Raw genomic sequence first — 26,299 nt, 5'->3', positions numbered from 1 at the left:
CTGATGCAGCTCCCGGCGCTCCTGTGTTTATGCCCCGTGTTTCAGTTCTGTGCTCTCTGTCCCGCCCTTCACCCTGACGCTGTCGCTCTGTCTGGCAGGGAGCCAAGGAAGGTGTTGCTGCACAAGGGCTCCACAGGCCTGGGCTTCAACATAGTCGGTGGGGAGGACGGAGAAGGCATCTTTGTCTCCTTCATCCTGGCAGGAGGGCCGGCTGACCTGAGCGGCGAGCTGAGGAGGGGAGACCGGATCCTATCGGTCAGTTCCCGAGCCTCAGGGATTCTGTTTATTCCCAGCATCAACCGTGGCGAATTTTCAGACACTGCCGAAAGATTTTCAGCCAACTCCCGCTGTCAGAATAATGATAATTTAATAATTAAGGTGGCCTGGTGTTCTGAAACCAGGCAAACATCTGTTTCACTGACGTGTCCTTGAGCAAAATAAATAGAGTCATAACAACTTAGTAAGATTAGCGGTGCTTGGTTAGAAAAGAACATTTTATGAACCTATAAAATATTCAGTAAATGACATATTTAAATCCTTTGACTTTCAGAATCCAGTACTGCTTTAAATACAGTATTTGTTATTCAATGGGTGAATTGTTTAGCCCAACGTCACAGCTAAAACATTACATGATTTTCATGGTTATTGAAAAAAATTGTATTATTTTCATGCACAGTTATAATAAAAACATAATTAATGCTAGTTCTGTTCAAATGTCAAGTGCAGGCCTTATCACTACAGGAACCCTACAACCCAAGCACTGGCCTTGCTCCATCCAGCTAGACTTGTTTCCTGAACAAATCTCACAGTCAGTCAGAAGTGACACGCCTTTGGGATCTAATCTGAGCTGTTTCTGTCTGGCTGGTTTGCTGCAGGTGAATGGCGTAAACCTAAGGAATGCCACACATGAGCAAGCAGCTGCAGCACTGAAGAGAGCCGGACAGACTGTCACCATAATTGCTCAATACAGGCCTGAAGGTAAAGTAAACACTACTTGAATATTTAATGATTGTGGCATTCCTGCAGTTTGTGATTAAATCAAATAAGGTTTTATCAGCATTTCACTGTTGCAGTACACATGTTCCATCTTCATGTTGATAGTGGAACTTGTGAGGCACTGCATATGAAATGAAAGAGGATAGATGCAGCGTACTAGAGAAAAGGGGTGTGATTTTGGACACAATGGTTTCATTTTCGAACCTCACATTCCATGCTGAGAGGTAGGCTGTGATAATTAGTCAATATAAAAATGTGGTCTGGTGATGCATCATGATATTTGAGGTAGACATGGTAAATAATAGCACACATGTACTCGGCCTTTAGTTTTTATGGACTGATTCTATATTCTGTCTTTACTTTTAAATACTAAACTGTACATTAACATTATTAAGAACATTCAGTTTAGTCTCATTAAAATGCAATATATGTGTTTTTGATCTACTGCTATGAATGATTTCAACAAACTATAAATAATTCCTGGATAGTTAGACGGGACACTTCCGTACCTGCTTGGATAATCTCCGGGGCAACCGGGGCGCGGCTGCTGATTGGCTGTCCGCTAGACGTAGGTTCGGAGGGGCGGGGCTCGTGTGTGAGCCGACCGGAGTTAAGCCGCCTGCGAGGCGGGCAAACGAACCGCTGTTGTCCTGCCCTGTTCAAACCCCGCGTCCCTTTTTTTGCCGACACGAACCGGGACCGGGAGGGAAAAAAGAGGAGCCCGAGCGGAGCGTACGTGCAGTCACTCAATTAGGACACCGGCGGAAGGCTATTTGAAAACGCGCTGAGAGGCGAAGGTCACACGGGGGAATCTTAGAAGTTTATCGGCGTGCCAGGCTTCGCGGATGGGGGATGGGCTCCGAGCAGCAGCCGCATGAAGTCCCGAACGGCTGGATAACGACACCGGCTGCGACGGCGAAGTAACGAGCAAAGTTCCATTTAGTTGAGGTGAGACAATGGAGGACGGGCGGAAATCCGGACTAAATCGCAATGTGACTAACTAACGTGAGTTAGGCTGAAGAAGAGCTGTGTGTGTGTGTGTGTGTGTGTGTGTGTGTGTGTGTGTGTGTGTGTGTGTGTGTGTGTGTGTGTGTGTGTGTGTGTGTTGACGGCTGTGGCACCGCAGCGGCTCGCAGCTCTTCCCGGTGTAACCTATGGATTTTCCCCAAGTAGAGCGTTTAAAAAGACGCTAAAAGCAGCAGGTAACTTCCCGTGGACGGCAACAGAAGCTGAAAAGCGCCGTTTGACACGGTTAATTCGCCGCGGCAGGCACCATGCTTCCCACGGTGCAGTTAGCCAACAGCTCCGGAGTCGCCCGCTCGCTTTTAGGTGTAATTTTCTGTGATCCCTCGGTGTAACGCGGCTGGAAGTAAGGCGAGGCCCTTTCGCTACAGCGGGACGCACGCGCTCACCCTATTGCCGCTCGCGTCTCGTGGGAGTTCAGGCACGCGCAGGTGTGGTTGGGCAGGTGTGCGTCAGCTCGGTGCCGGTGATCCTGCGGGTGAAGTCGGACTCGTCACGTCGGTGTCACTGCCACGTTCGACTTTGGACACGCGCGTCCACGAACATGCTGAGCAAAGCAGAGTCCTGCTGGTTAAGAGTAGGGTTCACGTACCTGCAGCGCATGATCGCAACCTGTTGAGTGCAGCTACGTGGGAGGCTGTTTTCTTTAGTAATGTATTGCGTGTGTTATGCTGTGACACCAATAGGAAGGTTACTGTGAGCTTTAGATCAAGGCTGAGTTCTCAGGTTGGACTATGACAGGAATGCAGAGGGGGTTGAAGTTGTAGCATATTCTGACTCCATGTTTACTTTTTTCTCAATTAAAAAATTAAACAAATCTAAAACGCCCCATAACTCAGCAAGGTCGCTGTCGATCAGGAGCACTAATCCGCCGTGGAGCAACGTAAATAAAGTCCGGGCTGAAGTCGAGCTGGCGGCCAGGTGTGGGCTTTACCAACGCTGCAGCCCCTTAATTAGAATGCTTAATTTTTCTCTCTGCTCCGGTTTTGTCGCATGCCTGCCAATCAAGTAGCATTTCTGAGTAACGTTGTCATTGATTGACAACAGGGCAGCCCTCCCTCACATACCACCTCATGCCGTACGGGGCAGCTTTCTGTGTCTATGATGATTATTTGTTCTAAAGCGCTGGCGAACGACTGACTTCCTGCATCGCCGCTGCTGACCTGAAAACAAGTCTGTCGCCAGCAATTCTCTAATTCTGCCGGTGTCTTCAAGCATCCGTTTGCGTTTGAAGAACACTTGCGTGTCTGGCAGATTGCCTCCAAGGGGTCGCTGTACAGGGAGATGCCAGAAGCCACAGCGGAACACGCGGGCTTCAGCCGGTGCGTCGTCAGGTCGAAGTAACACTGGGCTCCAAAGAGTAGAAGTGGAGCGTGTGCGTCCGCATGCGGCCCTGGCTCGCTATCAAGGAGTGTAATTGCAGTAACTCGCATGAAGGAAATGGGAGGAGATCTGTGCAGGAAATGTCAGGCTCCATGTGCCCTCATCAGACGTGCATCAGTGTGCGTTACGTCGGCCGGTAGGAATACTTTAACCACGTCCCACATGCTCCTGCTGCTGTAAATTTTCATGGGGGGGGGTTGTGTGTTCACTGGCTCGACCATCCCTGACAAGATAACACACTCTCACATTACAAGTACATGCCTGCTGTGTTGCATAACTGGATCAAAAGAGAAGCGGCCCTCTCCCAAATACAAAAAAAAAAGAAGCTGTACAACTAATGAGGACACGCAGTGGTGGTGAGAGATACAGAATAGTTCCAGTTTCTATTATCTGCTTTTTCTCCTGTGGGTCACTGCTAAAAATATATGCTAGCTCTGGTGTATTAAGCGCTTAAGATTTACAATCGTGGATCCATTTCACAGCAAGTGTGTATAGTGAAACATTTACAGTATTGAGTATTGAGTATTGATGTTATTGTTGAAGGTTCACTACCAACCAGGTTTATATGGTCCTTTTTAAATAAAACTAGTAACATGTAATGGAGATGTTCTCACATAATAAAGGTGGTCTAGCCTGTTGTGACTTGTATAAACATTTGCCTTTAAAGGTTAAAGCTGCTTCTTCATTAGGTAGTCTGCATGTTAATGCTAAACTTTATTACTAATGGCATTTTCTGCTCGTTGTTTAAGATGTAACTGTCAGTAAAGATATAAACGCGAAGTAGAAGGTGATGGGAAATGAGGATTCCAGGACACCTAAATCTGGGACCTTGCGTTTAATGGGCCCCTCAACACTGAGGCACTCTTTTTGTCATAAGTCAGTCAGTGATATTCATTCACTACTGTCACACGGTGTTTGAAGCACTGGGCGGATCCTTCTTTTCAGTGAAACAGTCAAATAACTTCCCTGCCTAAAAGCAGTTCTAAAGGAAGTACAGCTGTACTATTGTCAATGTTTTTTAAAAGTCAGTGTGTGTGTTGCACGTCAACAACATGTGGCAGAATGATTTAGCATCTGGACTCCTCACGGGCTCGAAGCTGGTTGTGGTGCGGTGCCTTTGTGCTTCTTGTGACCATTCAGTTGTATTGAGATGAGTTTTTTTGGATGTTTGGGAAAGTGACCGTGCTCTGTTCGATCTCACCAGCACAACTCCCGGCCGGACATTCAGGTTGATGGCATTGTTAGACCTGACATAAAGGCCGCTGTCTTTGTCTCCGGGCCCCTCCTCGCCTCCACCGCCACTTCTCATGTCTCCTGCTGCCTGAGAGCCGAGTGGACTCGTCTGAATGGCTGTTTCCGCATGTGCAGTCCCTGTTGTAGGAGTGCGAGGATGTTGCTCTTGGTTACAGGCAGTCAGGTGGTGTCTGGTTACCTCACCTTACAACGTCACTTTGTTGTATTGTTAACTCTCAGTGACAAGGGCGGAGTGCAGTCACCAGGATCCGTGTTTGCTCTGAGCTGCCTATAGGTTTACACTTCAGCAACCTGAGGCCTATTATTGCACTTGGACTGTATTTTTCAGACTTGGATTAACTTCAGCTAAATCATCTTTATGCGGATGAGTGTTTGCTTTTCAAGGCAAATTTGTAGGTTTGTTTAACAGAACTTGGACTTTGATCTCTGGCTGTTCGGTTACAGGAACTGTTCCCAGCTATGGGTGACTAATAATTTGGAAGGTAGGAGTCAACCTCTATATGCATAGCAAAAAAAGGACAACATATGAGATGTTGCTAGAGTGGTTTTGAGAGTATTATTGTGCAATTAATGTAAATCAAATGTTTTTTACAGGACGGTTATTCCTAGTCGTTGTGTTAGAGGCAGGATACCAACATGGGCCAGTCCAACAGTCTGTTACACAGGGAAAAGACAGCTATTGACCGTCACATTGTGCATTGGGGCTTCCACCTTTGGACTGTTCCATAGACAACAGAGACAAACCATGTAACAAACCGTGGTCCCAACACCTCTTCTGTGTCATCACACAAGTGACCATGACTTATTTGTTTTTCTATCTGCATCTGCCAGGCTGTTTATCTGGCTATGCCGCGCGGTGGCCTAGCTTGTTCCAGCAGCCTGGGCACAGAGCACACAGTGCACAGCAGGCTAATGAGGGCATTCTTAATGAGGACGTCCAGGTAGATTCATGCATTATCCCCGCGCTCCCCAGCAGCAACTGGATTTACTCACCTATGACAAATGGTCATGCATTTGAAATAGTTGGAGGCCTTCCCTTTTTTTAACTGCACTAAAGAGCCCATGTTGAACTTAATTAATCTGTATAATTAATTACCTGACACAAGACTTTTCCTGGATGTGTGAGGCAGATCTGTGATAAACCATCTGTTCCTGGGGTCGTTAATCAGCCTAAGGATTTGCAGAACCTCTCCTCTACTTATTCTAGCTCAGTGAAGCACAAAGTGAGAAACAAAATTCTCCAACCCATTTTCAATATAACACGATTGGGTCTAATACCATTTTGACCTTGACTTGTTCAATGAGACCAAAACCCTTGGGAGTAGCAACCTGAAACCCCAAAGGGGGAAATGCTCTGAAACGTATTATGGGTCATGTTGACACAGTTTGCTTTGTTTTATTTTTCATTTCATATCAGAGTATAGCCGCTTTGAGTCCAAAATCCACGACCTGAGGGAGCAGATGATGAACAGCAGCATGAGCTCGGGATCAGGCTCCCTGCGCACCAGTGAGAAGCGCTCCCTCTATGTCAGGTAACATTTAAGCACTCACTCTCACACACACACACACACACACACACACACACACACACACACACACACACACACACACACACACACACGTGAGTGTGCACTCATAACATCAAGTTCTGTAGTCAAAATAACTCCACTTGCATAATAAACCTCCCCCTGCCTGTAGGGGAGAATAAAGCCTTAAAGCACATGTTGTCAGAGGCGGCCACACTGTCAGAACAGCAGCGTGACATGTGTCATAGATTATGATAAAAAACAATCCTTAATTCTGTGCTATTTTAAGAATAGGATTTAATTTGGGGTGTTAACTAGATACTGTTCATCACAATTTTAAAGCTGATGGGCACTGGGCTGTGACGCTTATGCCATGTCTGACATTGGCCCTAGTTTTACAGTACTGGTTGTCGACGTGACCTGTGTTATGACAGTTTGGGCATGCGGCCAAACTGCCACCTGCTTTAATTCCTAAATGAGCCTCCATCCAACCTTCTGCTCACACAAACGCAGCGGCGGATTCAGGGTCGAGGTCAAAGTGCTTGGTGATGTAACTCAATAGACCAAGTACTTGCTCACATTTCTGCTGAAGCCCTTCAGTAGAAGCAGGCGCTAAGCTGCATTACTTGATTGATTTGTGTCAGGTATATGTGCTACCTCATTAGATGCAGGCTATAGTCAGAGCGGTGTTGACCAGTCTTAGTCATCACTCTTCTACCGGCTCCTATGAGGTATGTGAGCCTAACAAACTCCCGTGTGGGTGACTAAGCTCACAGTTATGCTGGAAAAGCTGTCTAGTTAGCTGGCTGGATGCAGCAGCCGCCATGTCCTCCCAGCCCAGCCTCAGGAATGTGTAGGCGTTGAGCCTGTAAGGTGCGCTAACGAAAAAGAAAAACAACCGCGTCTCATGTGCTAACCGCTAACACAGTATTTGAAGTTGCAGCGACATGGGTGGTTAGCGCCAAGAAATCTATTATGCTTCATCAGCCCAGGCTAAAACCGAAGCTTTTATTCTTGTAAAAGTCTCACTCTGTTGCATCAGCGCAGTTTCGGCCGTACTGTTTACATGTTGCCAGCTGCAGTTTCAGCGAGCAGGGATCGGTTGACTAAAACCTTTAAACAGGAAAGACACATGCATGTTGGCCACAGCCTGGTTGTTCGCTCGACTGTGATTTGTGGCCTGAAGAAATAGGCTTGTAGGTCAGGGAAAATTTAAGCCTGTAAAGCAGGTGTATTCATACCTTTAGCAATGGCTGTGGGTGTACCTGTCTAACAAGTTAGTGGCACATTTAGACAATGAACAGTGAGTGGTTCTAGTGGAAAGTATGTGTAAGCTAAAAAGACGAACAGATGAAAAGTAAACGTTTAGATTTAAATGTAGACCCAGACCAGGGTATGTTTGTAGGCTTCTCTAGCGTATGTACGATAGCGTGGGGCTGAACGATGAGTTTCTGACGCTGCCATACAGACAGCTGCTATCTCATGTCATGGTTGTGGGAGACAAAAGTTGAGATCCCCTCTCCACCCAAATGCTGCGGACCTGTTCAGTAACATTAGTCCTCATTCACGCGTGTCCTCTTGAAGTAGTTCTTTTAAATAGGTGAGGTCATGAAATGAAACACCACTTTCTTTTAAAAACAAAAAAAGACAATTGTCAGATGTCATGTTGTGTAAAAGATACATAAGATTAGATTTAAATCCTGCTGTACTAGGATAAACGCAGATGTAGTGACCACACCATGCACAGGTTTCTTCTTGCTTAACCAGATCATGACATTTCCCTCGACATTTTGTCTCCATTTGTGATTTTTGAATCTTAAAAGCAAATACTCTCAATCAAGCCCTAACTAGACCAACCTGCTGTGTCGCGGTGATTGCAGAGTACAACAATTATGTTTATGCTCTGATTATTCTTGAAACTAAGTCCTTTAATGTTGGCTGTTGAATATCTGTAGTCCCATGACTGGGCTGTCAAAATTTGACTTTTAAATTGCACATATTGAATCGATTTTGTGCTTTGGTATTGGTCCACCGGAAATCTCTCTCCCAACAAAATGAAAGTGTAACCAGACCTGTGTAATTTTTTTTTTTCTTCAGAGCTTTGTTTGACTATGACCGAACGAGGGACAGCTGCCTGCCCAGCCAGGGCCTGAGCTTCTCCTATGGGGATATCCTCCATGTCATCAATGCCTCTGACGACGAGTGGTGGCAGGCGAGGCTCGTTACGCCACACGGGGAGAGTGAGCAGATTGGGGTCATTCCAAGCAAGAAACGGTACAGCCTCTTTGGTTGCAGGGGGATAGTCGAGACAAAAGCCTCATTCGCTTTTTTGGCTAAACCGTCATCCCTTTGTTTTTTTGCAGAGTGGAGAAGAAGGAACGGGCCAGGTTAAAAACAGTCAAGTTCCACAACAGGGCAGGCATGATTGAGTCTAACAGGGTAAGTGTAGAGGGCCAGTTGCTCCCTGCCCTGGTGCCAGAGAGGCTGTCTTCAGAGCTGTTGCTGGGCTCCCGGGGAGATGGCCTACTTCCCCCCGTGTGTGGGAAAGGGACCAGCACCTGCTCACTGAAGCGAGCACAGAACGCGCTCATGTTACTGTATAGATTACAGAGAAGCGCTCTCTCTAAACGCCACAGCTTTGTCAGATTTAATTTGCATTAGTATGTGAAGTTTTAGCTATAATGTTACATAACTTATTTTATAGGAAGGATGTGTTTGTTAAGAATGGTGTATGTCTACGTGGGTAAACAGAAGCCTGTTTCCTTGACATGTATGTGCCATTCATTTTCACCCATGACCTGCTTCTCATTGTCATTATTTGATGTGGACCGTTTTTATGTTTCGTTTTTGTTTTTTGGCATGAGTGTACCTTCATTGAAACCCATTCTGTTTTTGTTTTCACCCTCTCATTGCTCCCCCCTACCCTCCCTCTTCTCACCCACACATCAACAAGCAGCCTGTCAAAGTAAAGCGCAAAAAAAGCTTCAACCTCTCACGCAAGTTCCCATTTTACAAGAGCAAGGAGAATATTGTGCAGGACTTGGTGGAGTCTGAACGTGAGTACCAGCTGTGTGATCGAGGGTGGGGGTGTGTGTGTGTGTTGTTTTTCTTCTTCCCCTTTCATGCTTCAGTTCTGTCTTTCAACTTTCATCTCTCCGCTCACCTCCGGGGATGGTGTGTGTGTGTGATGGCACCACTCTCATCCCTTTCTCACTGTCCCAGAGAGACGCCCCATGTGCCGAGCCAGCATCACGCTGGAGACCTGGGCTCCTCTCTGGTGTGTCTGTGCATCTGTCTGTGGGCTCCAGAGGAGTATCAAGCTGTGCGTGCTGCCAGCTGCGCACACACGCGTGTGTGTACAATTTCTTGGCTGTATTAACACGCGGCCCTTCTAACACAGTCATGCTGCTCCTTGAATAAGTCCTGATCAATCCTTCAGTCAGTCACTGACCCACAACAAGAAGAATCTCATTAACTGGACGGAAGCTTTAACACTTAACAGGTCAAAATCCCATTTTAATGGGATTTGGCTTGTGTAATTGAAAGGCATTGGCTTACGATGAACAAAGTGGGGCTCAGGCTTAATGAGTACAGCACAGCGCCATGTGTCAGTGGGCCTGGCCAGCACAACACAGCAGTCCTCTTCCCTTCTGCCCCAATTCTCACTAACCTCTTCTTCTTCCTGTCTGCTCTCTTCTCTTGGTTTCTGCTCTCACCTGTCGGGACACCTAGGACTTCCCAGGGTTAAGCGATGACTTTTATGGATCAAAGAGTTTGAGTAAGTGTGTGGCTGTACTGTGTCAAGCAGCTGTCCCCCGAGATCGCATAAAAAAAAAAATGCTTTGTTACTACAGATCTGCTGGGAATGCTAAACCACACACATTTACCGTGGCACACACAAATCTGTGCATGCACACACCTACTCAGATTCACAGTACATATGAAATGTGAGTTCCCAGGGGAAGGCGAGTGAGCCTTACACCTATGCTAAAACAAATATTTAGCAGAGCTTTGTCAGCTAAGGTCAGGCAGAGCTGGAATGTCTCTGTCCCCAGACTAGGATGCTGCTGTGCCTGACTGGAAACACTTTTCCTTCCAGTTCCCCTGAGTCAGCCTGCTCCTGACTCGTTCCTCGCACCTGCATATTTTCTTTGTCCTGATTTGTTGTCGCGCACAGATTTAGCAATAGGAAACTCTTTCTAAGGAACAGTTGGTCATTTGGGATGTGTTCACCGGAAACACTTAATTTTCAACTGCTTGCAGCTAAAACCACTTCCCTAAAATTGCAAAGAGCATGGCGGGCGGACCGAATAAGACTTCTGCTTCTTATTCCCACTTTTTCCCACACCCTAGCTGTCGAGTAAGAGGGTGGTTTGCTATGGTTGTTGATGCAGGTGAAATAGTTTTCACCCCTTTGAGTTTGATTTTGAACTGTGGCCTTTTTTATTCTTGAGATTATATTCAACTTTCTCTCTCTTGCTTTCACAGAATGCCTGACATCCAACACAAGTGACAGTGAAAGCAGTTCAAGTGAGTCACCTTATTTCTCAATTCTGGTTTGTTTTCACACTGCCCACACTGATGAATAACATGGTAGATGTCATTAAATTTACTTGTGAAATGGTATGTGTAACTTAATATTGCAATTAGTGTTTTATCAGCTTTAACCATTTTATCCTGTTCCTCTAAATGGGCTGGGGTTTTTTGTTGCAGAGGGACAGGAGGACACAATTCTTTCCTATGAGCCAGTCATTCGACAGGAAAGTAAGTGATTTGCTTCTCTCCCCAAATTTGTACTAAACCAAGCCATGACGTAATGTATTGAATTTTATTCAGTGAATACAAATTAAATGATTTTAAGCACTAGGACTAAATGGAGGTGAAGTAATTCTATTACCAGGATGTGCTGTGCCATGCTAAACTGTAGCTCCTGACAGTTACTGTAGTCTCTGCCATCACTCAAAATATCTCTTGTACACAAGTTAATTTAGCCACTTGACCTTTTTCACTATTAATAATCAGAAGTGTCTATCTTGGTGTAATATTCTTTATCTGACACTAATGGTTCTAAAAAGAGCATTTAATGAGATGCAGAAAAACTCCAAAGACAACCTGCAAACTGAGCAGCAATGAAGGAGTGAGGAAACATTAAATGATGCAGATAGAATGCTACCGTTGCTTACAGCTGGTCTCTTTGTGTCATCATTAACTTCCATGATTAATGTCAGCAGTCAAGCATCTTGGATCTTCATCGAAATGTTGGCTAAATAGTTAAGTTAAGCCAAGTCAACTGTGTTTCTGTCAAAGTGTGAATAATTCCAGCCTCTGAATCACATGCTGCTCTGCAGCTCTCTGAGCAAATAAATCCACCACCTGCCATCTTGAAAAGGGACTGTGACAGCTGCAGCCTTAATGTTTATCACACACAAATTAAAAGTCCCAACGATGAGAATAAAATGGCATTCTAAACTAAAACGTATGGTATAGTCAGTGGTTTTGTAATTCTGCTCTTGTCTCCAATGCAGTTCACTACACGAGGCCTGTCATCATTTTGGGCCCAATGAAGGACAGAGTAAACGATGACCTTATCTCAGAGTTTCCCCACAAGTTTGGCTCCTGTGTTCCCCGTGAGTTAGCCACACATACAGCAGCCTTAACTCCCAACGTAACCGCAGTGGCAATAATAAACTTGTTCCGTTCCCCTCTGCAGACACGACTCGTCCAAGGCGGGAGAACGAGACAGACGGCCAGGACTACCACTTTGTGGGCTCGCGGGAGCAAATGGAGAAGGACATTCAGGATAATAAATTCATTGAAGCTGGCCAGTTCAATGAGAACCTCTATGGGACGAGCATCTTGTCTGTCAGAACTGTGGCTGAGAGGGTAGGTGCTTTGTCTGGGGACCACGTTTGGTGCCTGCTAAAGCAAAATTACAGTAGAACTACAGTCCTAACTGTGTGTACTCTATATACCTACAGGGGAAACACTGCATTCTGGATGTGTCTGGGAACGCCATAAAACGACTGCAGCAAGCACAACTTTATCCCATTGCCATCTTTATTAAACCAAAATCTATTGAAGCTCTAATGTGAGTTTGAGGCCTTGTCCACATTGTGTCAAATACAGCATTAGATGCATTAATATGTAATACTAACAAAGAGCATCTCTTTCTCTTCTTTTTTTTCTTCAGGGAAATGAATAAGAGGCAGACTTATGAGCAGGCCAATAAAGTCTTTGACAAGGCAGTTAAGCTGGAGCAAGACTTTGGAGAGTATTTCACAGGTTGGTTCCACTGGTCTTTTGTTCGGAACTGCTAAACAGAGAATTTATTTTTTATTAAGACCAAGTCTTTGTTGTGATTCCTTCAGCAAATATATATACCTTTTTGTGTTTACAGCTATTGTACAGGGTGACTCACTAGAGGAGATCTACAACAAAATCAAGCTAATCATTGAGGAGCAGTCTGGCCCCTACATCTGGATCCCCTCCACAGAGAAGCTCTGAGCTCCCTGCCGTCCCCTCTGCAATGTTGCAGAGCTCCCTTCCTGCCTCCCAGAGATCCCACCCAATCTCAAATAGTCCCCCTGCCCCTCCTCACCTCCTTTTTGCAGATATGTTTCATATCAAGTTTTAGTGTCATCATTATGTTACTCTCTAAATGAAAAAGAAGTCTTATCACCATTACTGTGACTGTTCACACCCCTGCATGAGTTTCTCAACAAATCCATTCAAGACTGGAATTGCCATTCCAAAGGAATTTGTCAAATGAAAACTAAAGGGAAAAGAAATCACTCCTTTTGTGAACTGGGACTGACTGAAGATCAGAATGTTTTACAGACATCCGAAGAGGGGCACTGGGATTCAAGTAGAAGTTGCAGGGGAACAGAGACTAATCATACCAAGTGGGAACACTTTGTAAATGTTCATCAAATCACATTTTAAAAGACGTGAAAGATGAGAAGTTGAAGACCATTTGAGGGTTTTTTTCTTTTCTAAAAAGACTGGATAAAATCAAGCCCTGCTGATGGTACTGTTCACGGAGTCGTCTCTTGTTTATAATGACTGAGGAATTAGTAGAGGAGCCTACAAACTGGTGATCTATTTATCACAAACCAGCTTGCTGTTTGGTCATATCCCAGTTGTCTGTGCTGCAGCGGATAACGACGTCTTGGGATGCAGATCAAGAGGAAGAATGCGTTGTGAATCTATACATTTATATTATGAAATCACAAGATAAATGATAAAATCCTACTGAGATTTTACTACATATTAAAAGCTACACATTTTACACTTCACTAGAATTGTCAATTTGGAGGGCTGTTAGACTTCATATTTTTCTTTCCTTCTTCGTGGGATTTTTTTGCTTGTGGTTTTTAGCTGCTCTGTGTAAAGGATGGGGGTAGAGAAGTGTAACCGGGCTCTCTGCAAAACACCAAACTGCCTTACATCAAATACAAATTCTGTTTTGTGACTACCTGTTGTCTGTGAGGAGGCTGCACACCATTCACAAGAGGAAACATTCTCATCTTTCCCTGCCTTTCTTTTTTTTTTTTGGTGACCTCCAACTGCCAGGGAGGCCTGACTTTAGTGCAATAGATATAAAGAAGTCTCACCTCTGTGGGCACACCTTTTCTCCCCTCGTACTTTAACTTTTTTGTGTGTGTGTGTGTGTGTGTGAAATTTGGCCATTTAATTACGATTTGGACAGCCAGAGCCTCCTAACTCACGTTGAGCAGCAGACCACCCTATTACACTCTCTGCCTTCCAAGAGGATTCTCTTCTGATTAAATGGTCACATGGTACTGTCCTATCTGCCGCCATGGTGGTGGCCTTAAAACGGGTAGAACAAGACAATAATTGTATTGGATGTCCTAACAATTAAAGAGTCAGTATAACCTGTTTTGAATTGTCCCCCTGTGCCCCTACCAAAAACACTAAAGTTGGGTTTGATTAAACCTGTATGCTTTGTGTATCTCTAAACATAAATTCTTGATAAATCTGTTGTTGGCAGGTGCTGGACCACTGTGTTGAGCTGTTTAGTGTGTCTGGGTTGAGTTAGACCAGGATCAGGAATCGTAACGTAGATACCATTTCCCGTGCGACTGAAGAAACGGGTTTGAGCAATGACACACAGTTTATAGCATGAACAAGTAGATGCAGTACTGTTGTTTGGTTAAAGGTGTTTTAAACGGAACAGTGTAGTCAGGTTGGATTATGCGTCTTCTCTCTATCTGGAGGCCGGAAGTTGTTCAAGGCCAACGGTCTTTCTCTTGACCCCTGGGCGCTCTTTTTAAAAGCATTGGAAGGAGGAGTATGATGGCCCCCGATGCTGTGAACACTCTTGTTCTCCTCCTCAGCTTTTTTTTTGTTTTGACGAGTGCAAAGGATTTTTTTTTCCTCCTTAGAGAGCCAGACCCAACAGGAAGTGGTAAACTAGACCTCTGGGTCCCCGACTCTCTCCCACCCACAGAGCACCTGTACCTGCAGGCATTTTCTGAACAGGTGTGCACACCTGCCAGGCACCACTGCTAAACCAGCTGTCATTACCTGTGTCAAAACCAGAGTTCAGGGAATAACCGAAGGGAACAGAGCCATTTATAAACTGCTTGCAGACTGTTTCAAAGGGTGTGGTAGCTGTACAATGTAAATAAGCCCTCAGCAGATCCCCCTCACCTGTGCTTCATGCATGTGTGATTCAAACTGGGACAGACATGTTTTATAGACCACAAATGTCAGGTAAGTAAAGTTTGAGCTACTCTTGAGATATAATTTCCATACAAATGTGCTGTATTGTCGGTATTTCTCTACAAATGCCTATTGGAACACTTAACTAGTCAGTCGGGAAATCAGTTCCCTCAAGTAGGGCCTGTCTACGTGTGATTTCTTGTGGAACGTGTCTGGGTGTATAGAGTTTAAAAACTATATTGTAAAATAATTTAAAAGAGATGCAGATCGAAACCTAAACAGTATCACAGAATCCAGGAGCATTGATCAATACATCAATAGAAGTTTAGACTTCTCCTTCCTCTCGGGTGTTTAGTTGAAATACAGCTGACTGTTAACGTGTGTGGTATTCATACCTCAGTCAGCCATATCAAAGCCCAAAGAACTTGATTTCATTTTACTCTTTCCTTTCAGGCCGTGCTATATAACAAGATGGAACCTGAATGCCTCTGTGTGTGTATAACTGATGAGGGTCTTTGTTCTGATGAGAGAAATGACATATATGCTTTTATTTTTTGGGTTGGGAGGGGGTCAGGGTTCTTGTTTGTACTTTTGGGTGATGATGTTTATGTTATAGCACATCTGTGCAGTAAGTGCTTGCAAACATGAACCCTTTGATTGTACAGTAGTTTCCTTCCTGTCACTGCAGGTGGTACAGCAAGGACGCTTGGCCTCATGGTCTTCCTGTCCTAGTCATGAGGGAACAGTCCTGCAACTTTTGTTTGGGTTTTATTTTGGGACTTGACAAGAGTTTATTTGTTTGAAAATAAAATATGTGACTCAGTTAAGATTTTTTTGATGTGGTTGTTATTCCACTTTAACTGACTGGCTTTGAAAGCAGTTTAATTATTAGAATTACTAAAACATTTCCAATAAGAGTGTTTTAGCCTTTATTAGCAACGTAGGCTGAGGTGAAATGAACTCGAACAAATGTGCCATATCTCAACCACTGAGGCCCCTGTTATTCAGCAACAGCTTGTCAAACATTACAATATTTTTTTAACTAGAACATGCTTTCCAACAAGCTAAATCAACTTAAATTCATAAGCTTTTTACTTTAAATCGGCCTGCTTCCATTTTTATTCCTCCATGATGTGGCTGTTCTTCGCTTTGTCCAATCTGTCCAGGATTTCACTGTAGAGCTCAGACAGCTGTAGGTACACAGAATAAAAGGTTTGGAATGACATGCATATTTATATATGTGACTGTTTATCCTTTCATTTCCTTTCCATCAGTCTGTACCTGCACCTCATAGCTCTCCTTCAGGGATCCCAGGTGACGGATGAAGCTCATGGCGAGGCCACACCACTTTTCAGCCTCCGGATACTGAGTCAGGCTGTACAGTAATATCCCTGTGTTCCAAGCCCGAGTCAGCAGCCACAAGGTCTCCATCTCTGGGAAGTCATCTGGCTACAGGGAAGAGCGTTAGGATTTTCAAAGGCCTTTAAACAGACCACCTGGGTGACACTCGGGTCAAGTGTGTGGAAGAAAATCTGTTTTGGAGGGTAAATGCTTTTGCATAACTTTCAACCAATCCTGCTCTGTGCTGAGTTTTCACCTTTACTAAGCCTTGTGAGTCTTTAACCGACCGTAAATAAACACCAAGGTCTATAATTTCTAAAGTTTCATATGAATCTCACAAGACTTTAATCTTGGGCTTTAACTTTGATCCAAAGGACTCCACATCTTTTGAGTAATAACCAAATATGAAAGGGGAAATATGCACAGCCTCTAAAGCAGAGTAATGTCTCCGTAATTTGATGCCTCTTTCAGAGCTGCAGCTCACCGGCAGTATGATGACTTGTACAGAACATTACCATTCAAATTGGCAGGAAGGGGGTGGTGAATGAAAGCATCTGCTAATTGAAGTGCAACTGAAAGCCCATTGATAAAAAGAGGATTCTAGAACAGCAGGCAGGCATGGAGTGGAAGAGAGGGGGTTAATTATGTAGCAAGGAGCAGCTCCCTTGGAGGGAACAGGAGGTGGGAGCCAAAGGATGGCGATGTGTGATTGGCGCTGACTCACTGCGGCTGCAATGATGGACAGGGCCTCCTCGTAGTAGTCCCACACCTCCTCGAGCACATGGGCCTCCACTTCTGTCACACCACTTGGGAGGGACAGCTTGATGAGGCTGTGAACGCACTTGCTAAAATCCAAAGACAATCACATAAACATCTTTTCATTTAAATAAGCACTGGATTGTTAATGAAATATCAAGGGTGTTTTCATGCGGAATAATTGCTATGCCTGCAGCGAGCCAGGTCAGTCTGTGGTTGTTTCTTGTGCAGGGAGAGAGCAGCCCTCAAGGCCTTCTTACACAGCAGTGGGAAGTGGGATGGAGGCTCCATGGCTAAGGCTACACAGAGAACACACCAGGATGGGGCTAATAAAGTAATGTAATGTGTTTGTTACTTCTTTTTTAGCAGCTTTTTTTTACCTGCAATGGTCTCTAGCACTTTGGTGTCAACATGTTCAAGCTCCAGGACAGACTCCAGTACGGTCTCCAGCTTGGGGTCGTTCAGCTTAGCACGAGCCTCAAATTCGTACAGCAGCAGCAGTGTGTTTGTTGGGTCCATTGAGAAGTTTCCTGTAATTACATGTTGAAAATACCTCCTTTAGCCTACCGTCAGGAAAGACTGCTTTTACCGAAACAAGCATTAACGTCTTTTGTTTTTTCTTTTTTATCATTCATATAGGTACCAGATGTTTTCAGGCTTCTCCAGACTTCCCAACAGATCTGAATGTGCTCCAAAGCCTGAGTCAGCTCCTCAGTCTGTGATCACACAAAATATATAAAGTATTCTGGATTCATCATCGCCATCTAGTGTTCAGTTCCTCGTCACAGGCAGAAAGGATTAAAGCAAAACACCTACACCAGCACCAGCGTGGTTAGTCACCTCTCCTCTCCACTGGTCTTGGTAAATTTCCATCCATGTGCATAAGAGTGCTAAATGTAGGAGATGGCCAGAAGGAGTGGGTGGCACACCTGATCAGAGTGAGGAGACTTCCTGCAGAGCTCCAAAGTTGCAGCGGCAGCCATTAGCAGACAAGTCTTCTGGCCCATGAGCAGCGTGCGATCAGGAGGGCACAGCTGGGAGAGCTATGGGTTCATGCAGATGCAAACATGTATGAAATGATAGTGGTGCATTTCTTGAACTTTTTCTTAAATTGCAGTAATGAATTTGTTCAGAACTAGACAAATACCTGGTGACCTGTGATCTTCAACCCAAGACAAACTAGAAAATGTGTGTCAGCAAAGAAGTGGAAAAACATTCCCCTTCATTCAACATCCACCTTGGATGATTAAAATAATGTGTTGCTGTGGTTTCATAGACCATGAGTCAATATCCAAAATATGCTGCTTTTAGATTTGAAACTGATGCGTATCCTTGTAAGAAAACACTTTCCAGATGTTGCCAATCCGTATCCAGGCATCGTAGGTATTGATTAACTCACCTGACAAAGCTAATAAGACCACTTGCCTGGTAAGAGAGCACAAAGAAATTCCTCATTCTGTCAGGGCTGCTCTCGCACTGCAAAGCTGAGTTCCAAGCTGCAGCAAGGACAAACACAAGCTCACACATGCGCATGCCCACACAACACACACAAAGAGATGAAGGTGCTGCGAGATTTTAAGTGATAGCACACAGATTAAAGTGACAGGGAGAGGAAAAAGCCTTAGCACCAATCTTCCTGAACCAGTTAGCTTCTTCTGTGCACTGTTTAACAGTCATGTTGGACCGATGTGAAATTTTCTGCAGAGCTGCAGTAAAACAAGCGAACAAACAAACAATTTTTGAGTTATGGCACAACAGACATTAGCTGTAGAATCCCATCAAACATTTGAACCCCTGCTAAATATTGGATGCACTTACCTGTTTTCAGATATAACAGCAGGGTATCCAAGTTCGCATTCCTACATTGAGTAATGATGATAAATGTAAACGTTTTCTCTGATTTTACTAAAAGAAATATTCTTACTACTACAATAAATGACTGCATCATTCCCTCTCACCTTGTTTCATCCCCTGATTTCTCTATTGTGGTGAGCACAAGTCGAACCAAACACCTACAAAAAGATGAATGAAGGAGCTGATACTGACCTCCTTTCTTTCACCTACTAACTGTTTTATACAGCGACACACTTTCAGAAGAGAAGCAAGGAAATAGGTCAGTGGATCATAGAGGTGTGTATAAAACCACCAGGCTTGCTACAATCTCCCAGCACGAAAGCCTTCTCTTCTAAATGTGTGAAACTCGACCATAATGTTGTGTTTACAAAGTCTCAACATTTAAACAATTTTTTAGGAGAAAATCATTAGAAAAACACAAACCTTACTCTTATTTTTTGGTAATAAAGTTATCATCTGTATATTATATATATTGACCTCTGGTTTGTCTTACCTGAGAGCAGTCAGAACCTGAGCATCATCTTTGGAGTTTTCACACAAACTCTCCAGGGCTTTCATAGCAATGTCCTCCTGCTCATTCTGTCACAGGGGAACCAGCATTGTCATCATGAATACCCTTACAACCAGCTACACTCACCATTGTCTTACAGTTTACTAGATACATTATATTTATTTATACATATAATACATATATACATTATAACAATCACAGACATGACAAGTCCTACCTCTAAAGCAATCTGAGCAGCCAGACTGAGAAGATTAGAGGAGGCGTCCTCAGACACAAGGATCGTGTCCTTACTGGAAACAGGAATCTTGGCCAGACGTCCCATTGCATTAACTGCCTCTGCAGCTGTTACAAACACAACCTCACTACTACAAAAGACGTTCTCAAATGTTTTTGAAGTTGCAATGCTATTACAAGATGTACATTCTGCATATGTATCACAAAACTACCTTTCTTCACATTGTTCTCCTGGACTGCAATTTTGTAAACGCTGAAGTGAGTGAAGATGCTGTCAGGATCACATCTCTCTACTTCCATAATTGCATCTTTGGCCTGAAAATGGTTTCATGTACATGTAAACACACATTACATACATAAAACGGGAATATGCATCTGCAGCTGTGACTAGTTATTACGTGGCACGAAGTCTGACACACAATGGTCATTGCAGCCCTTACAGACATTCATTTCCCTGACTTGCTATAGTGGCTAGAGCTGTCTTACCTTTTCCAGTTGCTTGAGTTGCAGGAAACAGGAAGCTCTGTTCCTCTGTAGTTTGGCTAGGTTAGGATCTATTTGGCCTCCCTTAAAGAAGCTTAGGGAGAAGTTGTACCACTGCAGGGCTTCAGCATAGTTCTTATTCTGAAAATACACAAGAACATTCAATTTTACCTTTACCCTGTAGAGATTTAACCTCCCAACTATTTTAAATGAAAGAAGGCAAAATAATTAATACTACTGCCCACAGTATGTGTACCAGTTTGTGTAGTAAAAAACACAATATTATGTATATTAATGGTAATAAAAAAGCTTGTATTTGCAAAACCTCAAAGTGTTTAGATGCTTTATCCCACAGCATCACATGGAGACTTGTGAGGGCCTGCGAAGTCAGTTGTTTTCCTGTGTAGTGGCCTGTGTAGGTACGAGCGTGAATACAAACACAGCAGTATTAAAGTATTAAATTATGTCCATTAACAAAAAAATCATCCTAAAAAAAATAAAATAAATAGAATACCTGTAATAATATCCTCTATCTTCTGTTTGCACAACAGATCCTTGCCTCTCTGGAGTAGTAGCTCAATATGAAGGACGAGAGCAGTTCCCAGGTCAGGGGATGAGTCAAAGTGACAGCATACACATCTCAAATGCTCAAATGCCAGACTTTCTCTAGTAAAATTCGAAAACAGGCATAATTTAAAACTGAATTGTATAAATAGTGTGTGTGTATGTGAATGTAAGTAGTAGATGTATACAAGCAAGGTTTTACCTGTCCTCAGACATGAGTAGTCGCACTGTGTTCAGACACACTTCAAGAGGAACTGCAGACTCCAACATCTCATTAAGTCCTGAAAACATACATTTATAGTATACTATTTAAGTGTGTGTGTACTTTAAACTCTGCCTTCGCCACCCATAGACACCCATTACCACCTATTACATGTACACCTTTCTACTGCTGAAGACTGAGCAGTGTTACCAGAGCTGACGTGTAAAAGCAAAGGGTGTAGTTACATCACCACAGAGACTATTTCTGGAGTTATAAACTCCCAATGCACATTTTAAGTTTTAACAAGCCAACTATTTTCTAGTGAAAACCTCTTCTCTCTGCTAACCTTTCAGCCACTGATGCCCCGCTGTTGTCTTTTAATCAAGATCTGTATTAATAATTCAGCGAGGACTGATAATAACTAACCTGCTCTGATATGATCGTCGGAGGCCCCAGATCTCAAGAGTACTCTAATCTTTAAGTACAGCCCAGCGACACTGGCACATTCCTGATAAATTGCACAACACAATTAGCTACAGAGGGAACAAGCTGTATTGTAGATGGATTGTTCAAAATTCAAAACAATCATATCCTACCTTGTTGGCTAGGTTGACAGCGCTTAGAGCCTTCTCATGAGACCTTTGACAGTCCGACTCTAAATACACAGTGGCAAGGAAGCGTAACACCTTGGCCTATTGTGAATAAAATTGGATGAAATGTTTAATGTTGTACCAATTGCTATAACAAAACCATCGCTATCTGTCCTACCTTCATTTCTGGTTCAGGTGCGTACTTCAAATTCATTTTCCCAATTTCATAGCTTTGGCTGAAAGAAAAATAAAACTGTTTCTGCAATGTTTCTCCACACATCTGGATGAATAATAGTTTACAATTACCTCAACCAAAAAGCACTGTCCTCCAACTTTCCCAGATTGTAAGCATCTATTCCGAAGTTGTAGCACGTAATGGAGATGTATGCAGTCTGCATTGATATATTCACAGTTATTGTCCCACACACTTTGATAACAATATGTAAATGTAGTATGAAAATATATAGTGTTATACTTATGGCTTACATCTTTTGGAAGTCGCAGGAGCATGTCTTTACAGCGCTGCATACAGACCACAGCCTCATGGTTCTTCCCCTGACTTATGGCCTGCAAGGAGGAAAGATTTGAACTTTCTGACATGAAATGTCAGCAAACAATAACATTCCCTATTAGCACAGAATGAGATTTGCCCCCTCATTGTTTCTCAGTTCACATTTTAGCTGTCTCACACTTCACACTGCAAGTCTGTCAGAATAGCACTTCCTCAGCTGCCAAATATCACAAGAACAAATATTCACATTGAAGGTGTTGAACGCCACATGCACCACAGCTTACCGATTCTGCCTGACATGAGAGAATTCGAAGAAGATCCTTCTCCACATCCCCCTTGGATAAAGTGGCGTCACCTGCTCCATCAGCTCTGGAGGTAAGTTGGCTATAGAGAGTTTCCAGGCTCTGTAAATTTAGTATGTTTATTCATTTGTAAAGACACTACAGTATCTGTGTTTGGTTTAAGTTTGCATGTTCATTGTTTTTCTTCACCGTGACAGCACGTTTTAGAAAGCTGTCTGCCATCTGAGGATTTTTGCAGTCCAGCCAGGTTCTTCCTGTTTTACTGGCCATCTGTAAAGATTAAACACTGATGAATGGACCTTGTCCTCTTGGAATGGTGAGCTCTCACAGGGGTTGCCTACAGTAGTACTTGCCAGGATCTGTTTGCGGATGATGCCCTCTGTTGGATTCTCAGGTTCACAACAGTACAGCAGACTGCATGCTACATGACGCACTGTCAGGATGGAAAGGACAATTCACTTTGACTTGACTTGATATCCGACTGTCACAATGACTTAAACTCAAATGTTTACAAAAAAGATTGTACCTTTGGCTTTCTGTAGTTTACTTATAGTTTCATCCACACTCTTAGCAATTGCCCAGTTCCACAACTGGATGGCACATTCCTCAAGCTATGAGTAAAAACATCCAAAAAAAACAAATGACTTCTCCTCATTGAACCCTGATCTGTGAGAGGTGCCAAACCACAATGTGCGTAAGGAGCTTCTAAAAAGCAATTCCAGAATGGTCAGAGGCTGGACTCCCTGCTGAGCAGTTGATAACTAAGAACAAGGCCCACCAGTCTTTTGGGTTTGCCTTCACAGACAACAGCCCCAGTGTCTTAATGCCCCAAAAAGAGAAAAAAAAGTTGGAATCATAAGGACAAAAACGCAGACAGCCACACAAGAGAACCAGAAACCAAGTATGAAACTGGACAAAGTCACAGGTTCCCACAGCACCATACGTTGGCCACTGGTCCTACAGTAAAGATCTTTCCTTACAAAAGACACATTTTCCATGAGGAGCTGGAGAAGCCACTAGATGCCACATATACAAAGAAGGAAGCACAAACCAAGCAGCTACTGTAGAGTGAGAGATCTGCACCGTGTACAACAGAAACGTCAGATAAGTGAGTTTGACATTGTGTATGTTTGCAATGGCGTATTGTTTGCGCTTTGGGATCAGATTATCCTCCTTTTTCTAGGCTGTTGCTGGGGTAAAACAAAAGGGAAAAGGTGCCAGGTGTGCAGGTCATCTGATGACGCCAAGACAAGCGTGACCTGTGTCAAATGTGCAGAATTACACATACACATGTTCATTTTATAAATCATATGTTGTTCCATTCTTTTGTTAATTTCTTTAAAACAGTGCTTAAATAAAAAGGTACTTTCATTTGTCTTGATTTTAAGTAACCAGGTCAATTTGACCCTAAACAGAGACACTTGTGTTATTCATCAGCATCACAAAATAAAAACATATATTCATTTTAAGATGTGAAAAAGGGAACATTAGTAAGCTCGCACTTGACGTGGCAGGCCCTACACTACAAGAACAACATCGCTGTGAAATATGAAATTACTCTTTATGTTTTATATTAGGAAATGTTTGTTCTTTTACGTTGCTGTTGTTAGATACTGTGTTAGATTCCAGGAAAAGCCCTTGTGAAACTCTCTCCCACAGTAATCAGTATATCTACCTGTGGATCTGGTGTCTCGGGGCAATTATCTGGACCAGGGACTTCACAGATGAGTGTCTCTATTATCTGATCGTAGTCTCTTTGCTGTTTCTGCAGCAATTTCTCAACGAGAACTGTATATAAACAAAAGCAAATTAGGACACGTTGACAGGACACAAACGACATCTGAACAAAAGACATGCTCCGAATTAGAAGCATAACGTATAATTTGATATTAAATAAAGTGAACACTACTTTATAAGCTGAAATAAAAAAAGCCAAAATCAGAGTACACAGAGTTAAGATGGAAGAAGAGAAGCTAAAGGTAGGACTAAGCTAACGCTATTAGCATCCATAAACAGGTCACCTAGCTAATTAGCCTTAGCTTAACTCTGCGGTGGCTATGACAACGTACAGTGGAGTCTGTGAACTAGCTAACGCCAACCGTTTGGAAGCAAAGTGTGAGGCAAGGCCGCTAACTAACATCACAACCGTAATGTTAAGATATTTGGTCGTTGGACAGCTCGTCACGGGTCATTAAACGGCAGCTATGTGGACAAAATAAGCGGGGCACTCACATTTTACAGTTGAACTAAACTGCTCCATGTTCAGCCTCTCGCTGCTGAAAGGAGTTTGATTGACGTCACTTCAAACGGCAGCAAGAGGTTACCGTGAAATATGGACGTTTTTCCAGCTAGCTGGTTAATAGTTAATTAGTCAGTGTACTAACTAGCTAGTTACAACTATTTAAACTAGTAGTTTTACTAGTAAAAATACAATTTGCAGTAGTTTCCTGGTAATTCATATTTGAGTAGTTAGATTATTTTGTAAGACTTTAATTACTTTCTGGTAGGCAGGTTTCTGACTGATGGACAATAATCACATGTTATATATTGACAATGTTATATACACTGCTGTCTGTTGAAAGTTAGGCAGTTCTTGCAAAAAAAATCATCTGTGTTCATGTTCAAATTTGCCACATTATCTTGCATAGGTTACCAGCAAGTGGCAGTATGTTATTAGGATTTAAGTTGTCCTTTCTACCCTATTAAATGCATCCAACAAGGGCTTTCTTATGAACCCATCACTGGAATCGCTGGTCCTCCTGTGTGTGCTCCTCGTCCCGGTTTCATCAGGGCAGCGGGTCCGATCCGCTGCACAACGGTGCCGCTGAAAGGCTCTTTTTACTGTTTCGTTTATAAGACTTTGCTATTGGGACAGAAGGAAGTGCACACGCTGTGTGTGTAGAACCCGTCAGACCCCCACGCTGTGTTTTGAACAGCAGATTCTAAAATAAAACACTTTAAATCCTCCTCTCAGTCAGCAACTTCCAGCAATTGTTCATCAGTGGGTTTACCTTATGGTGCAATGGGGTTGTCTCTACTACAAACCTCAGTGTAAACACACTAAGAAAAGATAGTACTAAATACTAGTACTAGATAGTAAGACAAGGGAGTCTGTCATATACCTCTCATCTTACTTGTCAATACGCTGAACCTACACTGAATCTGTTCTCACTAATAAGATGCGATAGCCTATATTCACCTGGCTTTCTTGAGATACATATATATATAATATATAAATAAATTCAAACACTACACAGGCAGAATGATTGAATTACTGCTGCATTTTCATTAGATCACAACAGTAAGTATCCAGAGTTTCCAGAAATAAGACAAGATGCCCTTTAATAAAACAAACAAATGTATTTGTGGCCATCTAAATATGGACAGTACTTTTCTGAGTCATTTTTTTTCTGAGTCAGGGATGCTGCTCGTCATAAACACATAGACATGTGCTGTGTTGAGCCTCACTGGCTTCACGTTCACTTCCAATCCAGCCAAGTTCTGGCACGGGCGGAAAGGTGAGGGCAGGATGTTCTTATTTACAGCGCCTGCAACCATGACCCTAAAGCAGCGAAGCGATTGTCGCAATGATAAAAGAAGACTGTCTGCAGCACATCCACGCACTGCAGGGCCCTGTTGGACAAAAGGTTATTTACATTGATATAAAAAGCAGTGTATCCTGTTTCTGGGTTTAAAAATAAGTCAGGCAAATATTTATTTTACACACATGCAGATAATGGGGATTCAGTCTGATATCACAATGATTGTTTATTTTATATTCTTTTACTTCTTGAGACAAGATTACCGCTGTTACCTATTATCTAAGTTACACAGTTGATTGATTTCAGTTTGTCACAATCAAAGGTCAGACGGGAAAACTATTTATTCTTGTCAGTTGCCCTTTGGTAACACGTACCTACCGTGAAACAGTACGGCTGTGTTGTTAAATAGAACCTCTTTAGGTCAATAGTTTTTTATTGCAGCGTTGCTCTCATTAATATTAAGTGGCTCTGAATGGATGTTTCCCCTCCAAAGTGACGTTGCATCCTTCCTTCGCGTCTTAAAACGTGCCCTCGGACTGGCG

General features: G+C 43.2%; 2 protein-coding genes across 13 annotated transcripts in view; one reads left to right on the top strand and one right to left on the bottom strand.

The window, feature by feature from the left end:
• The window catches only part of dlg3 (discs, large homolog 3 (Drosophila)), a 41,684-nt gene extending 25,990 nt beyond the window's left edge, over positions 1-15,694 (top strand). For 3 of the 5 annotated variants that reach the window (XM_029164459.3, XM_055512380.1, XM_055512378.1), the window contains 13 exons: positions 99-255; positions 876-978; positions 6,074-6,188; positions 8,280-8,456; positions 8,546-8,621; positions 9,139-9,238; positions 10,671-10,712; positions 10,896-10,946; positions 11,708-11,809; positions 11,893-12,065; positions 12,161-12,270; positions 12,373-12,464; positions 12,580-15,694. In XM_029164459.3, the coding sequence (XP_029020292.1) occupies positions 99-255; positions 876-978; positions 6,074-6,188; positions 8,280-8,456; positions 8,546-8,621; positions 9,139-9,238; positions 10,671-10,712; positions 10,896-10,946; positions 11,708-11,809; positions 11,893-12,065; positions 12,161-12,270; positions 12,373-12,464; positions 12,580-12,686 (1,405 nt within the window). In that variant the 3' untranslated portion in view covers positions 12,687-15,694. Of the gene's footprint in view, positions 1-98; positions 256-875; positions 979-6,073; positions 6,189-8,279; positions 8,457-8,545; positions 8,622-9,138; positions 9,239-9,914; positions 9,961-10,670; positions 10,713-10,895; positions 10,947-11,707; positions 11,810-11,892; positions 12,066-12,160; positions 12,271-12,372; positions 12,465-12,579 lie in introns of all 5 variants that reach the window. The other 2 variants (XM_029164457.3, XM_055512379.1) reach the window with 1 other exon arrangement.
• Positions 13,844-25,055, bottom strand: tex11 (testis expressed 11). 8 transcript variants are annotated; one of them, XM_055512382.1, is made up of 29 exons: positions 24,448-24,606; positions 23,891-24,003; positions 22,742-22,826; positions 22,557-22,648; positions 22,405-22,485; positions 22,198-22,317; positions 21,889-21,969; positions 21,709-21,794; positions 21,581-21,638; positions 21,409-21,504; positions 21,239-21,320; positions 20,813-20,891; positions 20,561-20,712; positions 20,372-20,457; positions 20,050-20,187; positions 19,776-19,878; positions 19,547-19,671; positions 19,312-19,397; positions 18,923-18,976; positions 18,783-18,823; positions 18,593-18,670; positions 18,390-18,460; positions 17,894-18,007; positions 17,608-17,680; positions 17,345-17,494; positions 17,155-17,263; positions 16,933-17,053; positions 16,155-16,316; positions 13,844-16,057 (listed from the first exon to the last, which is right to left on the bottom strand). In XM_055512382.1, exons 1-29 carry the CDS (start codon positions 24,473-24,475, stop codon positions 15,986-15,988), a joined length of 2,736 nt encoding a protein of 911 aa, XP_055368357.1. In that variant the 5' UTR covers positions 24,476-24,606; the 3' UTR covers positions 13,844-15,985. The 8 variants fall into 8 exon arrangements, with proteins under 8 accessions (XP_055368357.1, XP_055368356.1, XP_029020282.1 ...); XM_055512381.1 differs by having other exon boundaries at positions 16,149-16,316; positions 24,448-24,605; XM_029164449.3 differs by having other exon boundaries at positions 16,149-16,316; positions 22,569-22,648; positions 24,448-24,605.
• Between the last annotated feature and the right edge of the window lie 1,244 nt (positions 25,056-26,299).

The sequence above is a fragment of the Betta splendens genome, chromosome 10 (genome assembly GCF_900634795.4).
Source record: "Betta splendens chromosome 10, fBetSpl5.4, whole genome shotgun sequence".
Lineage (NCBI taxonomy): Eukaryota > Metazoa > Chordata > Actinopteri > Anabantiformes > Osphronemidae > Betta > Betta splendens.
Note: the sequence above shows the minus strand (reverse complement) of the source record. Positions and strands in the feature narration are given on the sequence as shown.

Excerpts from the sequence above, each read along its gene's own strand:
- tex11 (XM_055512381.1), bottom strand. The coding sequence starts at position 24,475 with ATGGAGCAGTTTAGTTCAACTGTAAAAT. Across the intron at positions 20,188-20,371 it reads AAGCATCTAAACACTTTGAG|AATAAGAACTATGCTGAAGC; the intron begins GTTTTGCAAATA and ends GTGTATTTTCAG. Across the intron at positions 18,461-18,592 it reads TAACTGGTTCAGGAAGATTG|CTTGGAACTCAGCTTTGCAG; the intron begins GTGCTAAGGCTT and ends TCCTTGCTGCAG.